General features: G+C 48.7%; 1 protein-coding gene across 2 annotated transcripts in view; it reads left to right on the plus strand.

Annotated features, from left to right (window-relative positions):
- The window catches only part of PTPN5 (protein tyrosine phosphatase non-receptor type 5), a 115,010-nt gene extending 107,144 nt beyond the window's left edge, over positions 1 to 7,866 (plus strand). For both annotated transcript variants that reach the window (XM_021005497.2, XM_078148255.1), the window contains 6 exons: positions 2,133 to 2,212; positions 3,127 to 3,264; positions 3,377 to 3,487; positions 5,235 to 5,395; positions 5,515 to 5,628; positions 6,382 to 7,866. In XM_021005497.2, the coding sequence (XP_020861156.1) occupies positions 2,133 to 2,212; positions 3,127 to 3,264; positions 3,377 to 3,487; positions 5,235 to 5,395; positions 5,515 to 5,628; positions 6,382 to 6,475 (698 nt within the window). In that variant the 3' untranslated portion in view covers positions 6,476 to 7,866. The remainder of the gene's footprint in view (positions 1 to 2,132; positions 2,213 to 3,126; positions 3,265 to 3,376; positions 3,488 to 5,234; positions 5,396 to 5,514; positions 5,629 to 6,381) is intronic.
- Positions 7,867 to 11,973: the final 4,107 nt, after the last annotated feature.

Below are 11,973 nucleotides of genomic sequence, written 5' to 3' on the forward strand. Positions count from 1 at the left end.
AGGGCCAGACAAATCTCTCTTTCAGTTTTTCTCCAAGAACTTTCATAGGGCCCCAGTCTTGGTCCTGGTCAGTAAGCAGATCAGGGCAGGCTTAGGGTTTCTAGAGGGAGATTATCACGTGGCCTGCACAGGCATGACTTCTCTGGCCTCGCTGTGCTAAACATAGCAGTCCCAGGAAGAAAACTCTTATTCAGGATCCAATTCAGTGCCATGGCTAGATGCAGTATGCATCTATTCTGGACAACATGTTCAGAAGTACAAAAGTAGAGGGTGACCTTCTGCAGGTCCTGTGATGGTCAGATTTACCAGGACAGCCAACCAATCCCTGCTGTTACTAGTAAAAGAAAGAGAGAGAGATCAGATTATATTCAGGGTTAGTACCTTGTACTGTTTCCCCACACCCAATATGGCTTGGTCTTCTGGGTCACTGATCCAGAATGAAGTGGATACCCATTGGCTATATCAGCTGTCATTAGAGTGTTATGCTATTCCTGTGATGCCTGCTTTCTGTGGACTGGGACTAGATCCATGAAGTTCTAAGAAGCTCATTAATCTGCCATTACCAAGACCCAAGATTTGCAGGGATTATGGCAGTTTAATCGTGAAGGTCAAAAATGGGTGAGCCATAGGACAAGATGTAGGGATTGGTTGACCTGGGGAACAAAGGGACTTTCAGCACCTCCCTACCTCCTTCCCTATAGTCTGGCAGTCTGTAGTATAAATGACTTCCTACCTGAGTGAAATGCCATGCTTTAATAACATGGGCAAGCTATGCAGTACCCCCCAACTTGCACCAGTTCCTCACATCAACCAAGAGATTCCCCAAATGTGGTTCGGGCAAGTTCTGGGTAGAACTGTAACTAGCTATATCTGCTCCTGGAACAAATTGGTGGAGCCAGAAGTGGTGAAGGGATAGGGCACAGTGACACAATTCTATCCACATGGAACAGAAAGATGACAGAGAAGTCCAAGGTATGGGATACATGGTCATGCTATGGAGTATCTGATTGGGGAGGTGGAGGGAAAGGGAAGATTTGGTGAGACAGTGGTGCAAAGGTGAGTTCTACCTTGGATTTATCTCTTCAAGAAAAGATGGGGATTCTTTTCTCCCTGGAGGGATGGAGGGGAACACTCCAATGGCCACCACAGGGACAGAATCTTGGCAGGGTGGTCAGGGATGATTATACCACAAGATTCTAGAAGTCACTGATTAGTGATTGTAGTGAAAAGAAAGCACCCGCCTTCCAAGATATTATTACCTTGAGGCAAAGTAGCACTTGCCCCTCCTTAGTTACAAATCTGGTGTTAGATGGGAGTAACTTCAGCCTTTAAAGCAAAATTCAGCACTCACACATTGTTGGATAAGTGCAGACAGGTTGATGGCTTTTTCATTCAGGCTCATTCTTTTTGGATTGGAATCACAAAGTATGCTAAAAACTGATCCACCAACTTCTGACTTTGGGTCTGGAACGAATAGGCATAGTCTCCCATGGTCCCTTGCCCCTTCTGGAGTCCTCAGTGGAAGCTACACAGGCAGCCAGTGTTTCCAACATTGTCCACCATGACAGTTGGTTTAGGGAGCTAGATAAAGTTATCTCACCCTAGTAGAGGTAGAGAGGACGATCATACCAGCTGAGTGCAGTCCCCTCTTGAGAGTCAGATCAAGACATAAGATCAAGACGTAAGAAAGCAAAAGCCAAAGGCCACCAAAAGTAAGAATTGGGGTTTTTCTGGAGCATCCAAATCCAAGGCTGAGGTATACGTGAGATCCTAGCACAGAAGCAGAGATTTCAAGCAGACGAGGTTAGTACTGGAATAGAAAGATAAAATGGAAGAAGTATCAATAAACTCAAAATGCGACTCATCTATCACTTGAAATGAATGCATGTTCACCATTCCCACCACCCTGCACCTCTGAGTTGCTTTTGGCCCCTCAGTGCCCCCAGGATCCCAGAGGAGTTTTGGGGAACACTTGTCTCCACTTTGGCAGGCAAGGCTGTCCTCCCATCATTGAAAGCTAAGGTTCAAATGTCCCTGTTCTAAATAAAAGGGCACCTGAGTGGTTAGGGTCATAGCCTGCAAGCCCAGCACAGGGAGGGATGAGCCAATGACTTCACCTCTTTCTCTCCTAGACCCCCACAGCAGGGTATGCCTTACCTCGCCAGACCAAGATGACCCCTTGAACTCCTACATCAATGCCAACTATATAAGAGTGAGTATCCCTTGCCCCTACAGCCTTTTGTCAGAGATACCCTTGCCCCAGACTGCTCCATCCCAACCAGTATATCATCCATGGGGAGACGAGCTAATAGGATGGATCTGTTCTCTTTCCCTAGTTAGTGGCAAGAAAGAGAAAATCAAAATAGCTCTGGAGGACTAGATTATTAACTCATCCTTACTTCAGGGCAGAGAAAGGAGGCCTACAGTTCCCTACAACTGGAATATCCCCAAAATTAGGATAAAGAGCTAATGGAGGGAGCTACTCCTAACCCTTGGAGGCTATGGGAGAGAGGCAGACCTCACCACTACAGTCAGGCTTAGTTGTTTGAATTTGATTCACCCAGACTATATAATTATATTTACAGGAGTGTACATTTCTGAGGCAGCTAGGTGGTACTTTCAAATCTGGCCTCAGATATTTATTAGCTATGTGACCCTGGGCAAGTCACTTAACCCTGCCCTGTTTGCCTCAGTTTCCTCATCTGGAAAATGAGCTGGAAGTGGCAAATACACTCCAGTATCTTTGCCAAGAAAACCCCTAATGGGACCACAAAGAGTTAGACCCAACTGAAACCACTGAACAACATTTCTGGAATTTTTGCCTTTCTTTTTTGCTATTTATAGAAAAGAATTCACTAAATGACTAGAAAACATTAACAAGATTTCTGAGGAAATTTCAATTTCAAGGCATCTATCCAAAAAAATTATTCAAATGCTAATTACAAAAACATTCTTCTTTAAGATTGAAGTAGGTCTCTTAAGGACTTGTATTAGGCAACATTTTGTTAGCCTTTTTTAATTACTGCTCTCTCTTGCCTGGGCTGTGTCAGTCAGTGAAGGATAACTATAGAAAGAGGGCCTATGTGATGATGATACAAGCCTCCCTCCGCTACCTGTGGCTGTTAGGGCTATGGAGGGGAGGAGAAGGTGTACATCGCCACTCAGGGACCCATCGTCAACACCGTGAGTGACTTCTGGAGGATGGTGTGGCAGGAGCACGCCCCCATTATTGTGATGATCACCAACATTGAAGAAATGAATGAGGTAGAAGCAACAGTATCTTTGTGAAGGGGTGGAGGAGGTGGGAGGAATGAGGTTGGGCTAGGGTGGGCATCGCCGGAGAGCTGTTCCACCAAACATACCTTGTATCCTCCAGAAATGCACAGAGTACTGGCCAGAGGAGCAGGTTGTGTATGACGGGGTCGAGATCATCGTCAAGCAGGTCATTCAGGCTGATGACTACCGGCTTCGTCTTATTACCCTGAGGGTGAGACCTTGGGCTGGGGGGTACAGGGGGGCAGAGTTGGTGGTGACCAAGAAAAGACTGCCCAACCTGAGGGAGCAGAGAATAGGCAGCGTCTGTCTAACCCACTCCCACAGTGGATTAGAATGGAGCCCCAGGAGCCATTCCTTCAGAAAAGTGGGTTTGGGGGAGGGGAGCCGGGGAAGACCACCTGTATGGGCCTGCCAGGCCTATCCAGGAGCTCTAGGGAAGAGGATCCCAGATAGTGTGCCAAGTAGGGACGCTGCTTTTCACTCCCTTCCCCCATGGCAGAAGTCCCAGTTCATATCACATCTGACAGGTCAGCCTCACTTGTGTGTTGTAATTCACCTCTCCCCTGTGTACAATGCCTTCTAAACTCGTAAAGCCCATTATCTTAGCTGATGAACACAACAAACATACCTTGAGTTAGATAAGGCAAAAGGTTAGTATCTTCATCTTACAGCTGAGGAAACAAAGAGCCCAGAAGAAGTGACAGGACTTGCCCATGGTCATAAAGTGAGTTACTGGCAGTAACTCCCAACTTCTAGTCTCTTCCTGCTGCCCTTGTATTGTGGCCTCTCTTTCATTCCATACACGGAGTATTTGGAATCCAAAGGGAAAGGCAGCCCAAATGGGGAGACTCCAGTAACCTGTATCCATGAATCTTTAAATAAGATGGCCCCAAAGAAAGCTAGAGGGGGAGGGGCACATCAGTGATCTTGCTCTTCCAAATCCTCCCCCTTCTAGCTCTCTTCCCACAAAAGGGAATCGGGAATTATCTTCCATTTTTTGAAAACAAAGAAAAGGTTGTGTGATGAAGGCAGGTTCCTCTCAACCTGGTGGAGATTGGACGGGCAGAATCAAAGGGAAGTTATTGTGATGTAGTAGAAAGATCCTGGGATTTAGATTCAAATCCCGGCTCTCAATCACTACCTGTGTGCCTTTTAGCAATTTATTTAATATCCCTAAGCCTTGGCTTCCTTTTCTGTAAAACTAGGTGGCTGATCCAGATCAGAAGTGACAAACCCTCCCTGGTGTGGCCAAGCCAGATTAAAATTCAATTGGAAAATATTTAATAAAATAAATAAAAATGCAATACAGCATAGATAACGTTACATTTTAAAACGAAGTTAATATGTGGCCCGCAGGCATCCTTAGGTATGAATTAGTGACCCCCATTTCTATTTGAGTTTTATATCACTGGACAAGATGATCAACAAGGTCCCTTTCAACTTCCAGTTGGGGTGGGTTTCACTCTGTCCAGAAATAGCAGGAGATAGCCATCAACATCAGAATCTACAAAGTCCAAGGAAAAGAGATCAGTCTGGGACCTCTCCCCACTGCCCCTAACTCTGAACTCTTTTGGGGCTTCCATGGGGTCCAAGGCAGGCAGGAGTGAGGCACAGGTTAGGGGGGTGCTGACAGGGGCTTATACAACCTTTGCCTAGGACACCACTCCCTGAACCTACAGAGTAGCTCCCTAACCATTAAGTTAGCACAATAGGACACAGTGCCCAGAGAGAGTCTGGCTGAGCTGGAAGACTGAGCTGTCTGCCAATTAACAGTCTGGCCCTACCGGGAGAGGACAGACAGCGTTGGTTATGTACAGCCTTGGAGAGGGGAAAGAGAGAGAATGGGAGAAGGTTCAGAGAAGGACTTCCCACTATTCTTCATGTTGGGGGCGTAGGTAAACGGATGGACTAAAATCAAGTCAGGGGGTCTCACTCCCGGGTACCTGATCCTGTTGCAGAGTGGGACTGAGGAGCGTGGCCTAAAGCATTACTGGTTCACTTCGTGGCCAGACCAGAAGACCCCAGATCGGGCACCACCGTTGTTGCAGCTGGTCCTGGACGTGGAGGAAGCAGCTGGCTGGGAGGGGCAGAGCTCTGCTCCAATCATTGTCCACTGCAGGTAAGTGCCTCAGGCGGTGGGCTTTCCCCGCCCCCTCCTCCCCAGCCGGACCTTCAGGCACCTCCCCTTCGCCCATTCGGTGCTCTGACTCTCCCTCAGAAGCCTTTCTCTGCCCCCAGTGCTGGGATCGGGAGGACTGGTTGCTTCATCGCCACCAGCATCTGCTGCAAGCAGCTGCAAAGAGAGGGTGTGGTGGACATCCTGAAGACAACCTGTCAGCTCCGGCAAGACAGGTCAGCACTGTGGGCGGGTCTGACCTAGCCTGCTATTACTGAGGCCAGGCCTAAGGTGAGAGGGGGAGGTGGAGAGAGGGAGTCTCAGGGATAATGAAAATCAACTCCCAATCACTCAGTCAGTCATGGAGCAGTACTCTAGGTGCTGGGCAGAGAAAGACAATAACAAACTATCTCCAAAGAGCTTCCTTTTTTTTTTTTTAAAGGGCAGTTGGGGTTAAGTGATTTGCCCAGGGTCACACAGCTAGTAAGTGTCAAGTGTTTGGTCTGAGGTTGAATTTGAACTAAGGTCCTCTGACTCCAGGGCTGGTACTCTATCCACTGTGCCACCTAGCTGCCCCTCCAAAGACCTTCCTATAGAAAGGAAGGGCCGATAGTTCTGACTGCCTGGGGAATAGGTGGGGATTGTGGAGGTCTTGGAACCCAAGGAAGTCTCCTTTCTTCTGGTCATGCCTTCCGGGTCCTGCCACTGGTGCCTGCAATGCAGGCTAAATGGAGAAAAGACTAGCTTCCTTAAGTGGAGACAGAAAGATGGTGCCCCCTTTTATCCCCCTGGACAGTTAAAGGCCCCCTCTTTCAATGCCTCATCCACTGCTAATACTCTCCAGGCCCTGAACATGGCTAGAGCCCAGGTGCTGATGTGGGTCTGGTCTCAGTAACCATCACCTCCTAGGGGAGCCACCAATTCCACTCCTTGCCTCCATGCCCCCTATCCCTTTGACTCTCCCTCCTTGCCCTCTTCTGCTCTGCCAGGGGCGGGATGATCCAGACCTGTGAGCAGTACCAGTTTGTGCACCACGTCATGAGCCTGTATGAGAAGCAGCTTTCTTCCCAAGCCAAGGAGTGACCACTCCTAGGGGCTGGATAGCACAGCCCTGGCCTGAGACCTGCCTCGCCTGGGTAGAGTCCAGCCAGGGCCCAGGAGCATCCTAAGCTCCTCCTTCAGCTTTGTTTTGTTCTTTGCTTCATCTGCTCTGTCTGCACCAGCCGTGAGAACCCCCTCCAACTGCAGCTCTCTCTACTGTAAATACCAGAAGAGGGGGTCCTGGGGGCAGACGCAATCAGGCGGCTGGCCCAGCCCCCACTCCCCACCCCCTGCTGAGCCCTGCCCCAGCTCTGGCTTACCCGGCTTATCCCAGTCCCATTTTTTAACTTGATCCAAATACTGTATGTGCTGGGCTCCGTGTATCCCACTGTCTGTCCATCTGTTTCTGATGTTTTAACCGGACACTGTGTCTCCTCTGCCTGGGCTAGGAGCCCACTCTGGGGAGCAGCTCATTCCGGGGAGGGAGGGGGAGCTTGGAACCCGGCTTACAGATGGGAGCCAGGTAAGGAGTGAACTCAGGGGGGCCTAAAGAGTCTGGGAGAGAAGGGAGGGGGCCAGATTCTGTCCCCTGATCAGATCTTCTGCCTGCTCCTCCTACCCACAGCCTTAGGCGGCCCCCTCCCTGCCTTAGGCTTCCCCTCCAACCACAGGTTACCCCCTCCTCCCCTCCCCTAATTCTAGGCTGGCTGTCCCCACCAATCCCCAACCCCAGCCTTACACTTCGCCCATCCCAGCCTTGTGCTGCCCAGCCCACTCCTCCCTTTCCCCACCCCCAACCTAAGGCTTTCCTTTTCCCCAATCCCGGTGTAAACAACACCTCTACATTAGTCTTAAACGTTCCCTTCCCCCATCCCATTCCCAACCTTAGGTTCCCCTTTCCCCAGTAATAGGTCACTCCCTATTCACCCGCCTCCTACAGCTTCCCTACCCCAAGGCTGCCTCTGCGGAACAACAATCACAAATTTTAATTTACTCCCCAGCACCCAGAGAAGGGGCGCTTCCCACGAGGCAGTCCCATCTCCTAGAGGAGAGAGAAGAATGGGAGGGAGGGGCAGTGCTTTTGGCCACAAGGACTCCCCCAGAGAAGAACTGATGCCCCCGGGCCTAGCCAGTGGGGAGGGCTTGCGGGGAGGGGAGGCGTAAGGGCTGGCCCCAGTTCTGTGCAGAGTATTTTTCTGTGTCACTGTGGGGAAGTTCTTCCCAAATCGTGTATCCATGGGTATGTCCCATGTCCGTGAGTGTGTAGAGAACGCATCGGCGGGGTGTGCATGATTTTGGCAATATGTGTTATCCTGGAGCCACGTGGTTTTATAGCTGACTTTCAGTATTTAATCTATGGCAGACAGAGGCGTCTTTTTATAACTCTGCTCGTGGTCACTGAATAGAGCAATAAACACCGCATTTTGAGCAAACTCGGCCTTGCTCTGTGTGACTTACCCACACATACGCACATTTCACAGCCTCTGCCCAACCCTGGACCACTTCTCTCTGGACCTTCTTTCTGGATTCCCCCACCCAACAACTATCACATATTCATTGCCTGGTCAGGCCTCTTGGCCACCTCTTTCCTCCCTTCACCCTGGGACTGGTGGACGTTATGGCCATTCGTTGGCTTGTATCATTCAATTAAGGAAATTTTCATACTCCACTCTCTAGTGTCCCAAGATGAATTCCCACAAAGCATTCTTTACCAGATACCTACTCCTGCAAAGGCCAGGGAATCCAGAAAAGAAAAGTTACTCCAAAGGAGAGACCCCTGTAACTCAGAACAACTTCCACCTACTCCCACTTACTGGCTTTCGGAACTCATTTGTACACAGATTAGGAAAGAAGTGGCATTGTGTAGAGAGGGAACCAGGGTGGATGGTTTCTGTTGCTCCAAAAGCCTGGCTTTGAACTCAAAGGGTCCAGATGAAATGAAGCATCAAAGGCTTAGAAGACCAAAGTTGCTACATAAATGTCAAATTATCTTCAGTGGCATGACCCCCTACTCTCCCTAAGTCCCTGCAGGGCTCTTCCTCCTTCTTCTGGATCCTTTCCCAAACCTTTGCAGGCATCTTCTTGGCTCTCTCCACCCCTATCCCATGTCCTCCCCTAGGGCCTCAAAGCAGCTGCAGCCTCAGGTTTTTTCCCTTTTAAGGCCCTGATGGAAATGTCAGTGTCACCTCCCAGGGCCTGGGGGAATCCACCAGGCTTAGATCCCAGCTCAGAGAACTATTCTAGCCATAGCCTTCCCCAAAGGACAGAGCAAATGTAGCTCTGATGACTGAGGTCAGAGTTGCCCAGAAGGGTGGGCCCTACTCACTAGGATAAGGGGTGAGAGATAGGAATTACAGAACTGGAACAGAGTGGGATGGGGTGGTGGGGAACTTTAACCCATGACTAGAGCTAGACCCACTGAAGATGGGGGAGGGAGGGGATGAATCACACACTTTGGCCAACTTTTCCCTGGGACACAGTTTTGGCCTGCATCATGAATCTTCCAAGGAGGTCAAAATGGGGACATCTATTGACACCCAAACATACTTTGACTCATGGTTGGGGAGGGGGAGGGCAAAGCCCAGTAATTCATTTTCCAGTTGTTCTGAATACAGATCATTCCTAATGATAAACCCCAGAAAGGGTGCCACCCTTGGAGGAGGAAGTAACTCTCCTGCAGAGTTGGCGGGATGCCTTGAGATAAATTGCCCTCATCTGAATAACACCTTTAATATCTCATGTTTGCCTTTTGCTCCCTGAACTAATTTGAGGTCCCCATTCTCTTCCCGTGTCAGAAACAGACCTGGGGCCCTAATCCTTTTTAGAAATGGATAGAAGTGGGTAGCTGAGGAAAGGAATGAGAAGATTCCCTCTATTATTCTGATCTGTTCTATCGTTCTGTTCTCAGTCCCTGCCAGGATCTTCATTACCTCCTACCCCTCCCTACCTCACCTGGCCTCCCATCCTATCTGAAAGAGAGTCCCTCAGGACAATCAGCCTGCTTTCCAGTAAAAAGCACTGGATTAATACAGTCAGTAGACCTGTATTAAAATGATGATTCAGACATTTACTAGCTCTGTGATTCAGACGTTTACTAGCTCTAGGTATTATGAGGCTGATTGAATAAGTACTGAAGTCTGTCTTGTGGAAGAAAGAATTGTTCTCCTTGGCCTCCGAGGGCAGAACAAGCAGTTCTCTGCTTGAGGTAAGAAAACACTTCCTAGCAATTAGAGCTATCTAAAAAAAAAAAATTGGAATGGTCTGTTGTGGGAAGGAATGGGTTCTGCCTTACCACATATCTACAAGCAGAGATGAGAAGGCCTCTTGTACGGTGTATTGGAGAGGATTCTTTCTCAGCTATAGGTTAGACCTGTGAGGTCTCTTCCAAAGTTGAGATTTGGTGACTTGACCTCACCAAGCCTTGATTTCCTCATCTGTAAAATAAGCCCAATAATACTGCTACTACCTACCCCACCAAGCTGTTGCGGGAAAAAGACTTTGTAAACATTAAAGTGCTAAATAAATAGGATTGTTATCATTGTTATTGTAAGAAAGGCAAAATCACAGATCCTCACAGACTCCAATTGCTTCTGGGAAGTTGTCCGATAAGCAGTGTGGATGCCAACCTCCAAAGATGTCCCTGCCGTCCATTTGGGGAAGGGGTCATTCCCGGCCCACCTTCAGCTGCTGGCTTTGGCAAGGACTGGGTCCCATGGGAAGGAATATTTAAAGTGCTGCTGACTCCACTCCCTGTCTGTCCAGAGCTGAGTGAGGAGGCACCCACGGCAGGGAAGTGTGAGGTGTGAGGCTGGGAGCTGAAGATACAGAGAGCCTGAGTGTGGAACCTCCAGGTACAAATCAGAATCCAAAGCCACCAGGAAACAGCTCAGAAGGTAAAACGTCTGAGAAGCTGGAGTTTATATTTCCACTGGTATGAGGCTGATCCACCCATCACCACCATCCTTAGGGAGGGCAAGGGAGGGGAGAAGTGGAGGGGGGAGGAGAGGAACAAAGATAAGAGGGGAGAGTCAAAAGATGGGGAGGGGGTTTGAGAGGAGAGTTGGGGCTTAACTGCCGACCTGGGCATAGGTAATATGAAAATAGGTAGGAAAGGTAGGCAGTTTTAAGGTATGTTAGAGTAGTATCCTAGGATTGGCAGGCTTCAGCAACAACCTTCATATCATACATGGTGAGCCAGCTTCATTGCTCACAAGGTCTTGGTCACCCTTTGAAAAAGCCCTATCCTGGGAGTCAGGAGACCTGGGTTCTAGAGATGGTGCCGCCATTGACTGTGTGACCTTGGGCAAGTCGTAGGAATGGGAAAGGGAGAGATAGAGATACCTAGAACCTAGGGTCATGGCCTAAGCCTGTGAACTACAGGGCAAGACTCAGGATAAAGCTACTGGAGCAGAAGGCAAGTCATCTGTCTGAGCCTTATCTTCCTGTTCTGTAAAGTAGACCTCAGAATCCCTGCTTCACAAGGCTGTTAATAAGACTCCAAGGAGACTGTGTATATTACAGTGCTTTGTAAACTTTTAAGCCCAGCATTCACTTGAATTGTTTTTATTATTCTTAAAATTAAGGCTCTTGAGGGCAGGAAAGAAGTCTGCCACAGCCTCTCTTCATCCCCTGATCCAGTTTGAGTCACAAGAAGGTCCTTCTCAGGTCTATCTTTCTTTTCTACTACTTTGATGCCAAGCCATCTCCCCCTCTCTGTCCCTCAACAGCTACACCCCAAGGGCCATAACTTGTTAAAGAGCCCTGCCTCACTGCACACTTCTACCCCACAGTATCTGAGTTCAAATCCCAACTCTTTCACTTACTACCTATATGACCTTGGGCAAATCAGCTAAACTCTTTGGGCGTCAAGTTTCCTCATGGTTGGATTCTAAGGGTCTCTTACAGTTCTAAAACTACATAGAGACTCTTCAGACTTCCTGGGAATGAAAATCTTGCTGATTCAGCAGAGTTGCCCTCACCCCTGAGTCATAGATGTTGGAGAGGGGGGAAGGGCGGGGAGTAGAGTCAGCTGGCATCTGTGGTCCTCCCTTCTGAGAAATTGTAAGAGGCTAAGAGAAGCCCTTGGGTAATATCATGGTCTAGTACATGTGCAAGAAGAGGAGGCTCTGTACTTTTTCCAATCCCCAAAGAATGTAGAGGAGATGCTGACCCAGCAAGGAACACATGACTGGGCATGGAAATGAGTGGGGTCAGTTTCCTTTTTAGTCTTTCCCTTAGTGGGGAGTGGGGATTTGGGAGTAAACAAGATGAGCAGAGCTAGGGTTCCCTCAGCCACCTGGGGTCCAAGTAGGATTACACTTCCAATTTAATCCCAGTTTCAGATCTTTCTGAAGGAAAAAGTCAGAAGCCAAATGTCTCTGGGCTAGTTGAACATTTTCAACTCTGGGATCAGAATGACTGTGAGCTATTTAGTGCTTTGGGATCTTTGACAGAGACCCCTCTCTGGGGTTTCTTCATAGAACTGTGGGAACCTCTCTTTTTGCTCTGTTCAACCAAAAGTTCCTATCCGCACTCCTGTC

This window comes from Phascolarctos cinereus, unplaced genomic scaffold (genome assembly GCF_003287225.1).
Source record: "Phascolarctos cinereus isolate Bilbo 61053 unplaced genomic scaffold, phaCin_HiC Scaffold_9;HRSCAF=440, whole genome shotgun sequence".
In the NCBI taxonomy this organism is placed as follows: domain Eukaryota; kingdom Metazoa; phylum Chordata; class Mammalia; order Diprotodontia; family Phascolarctidae; genus Phascolarctos; species Phascolarctos cinereus.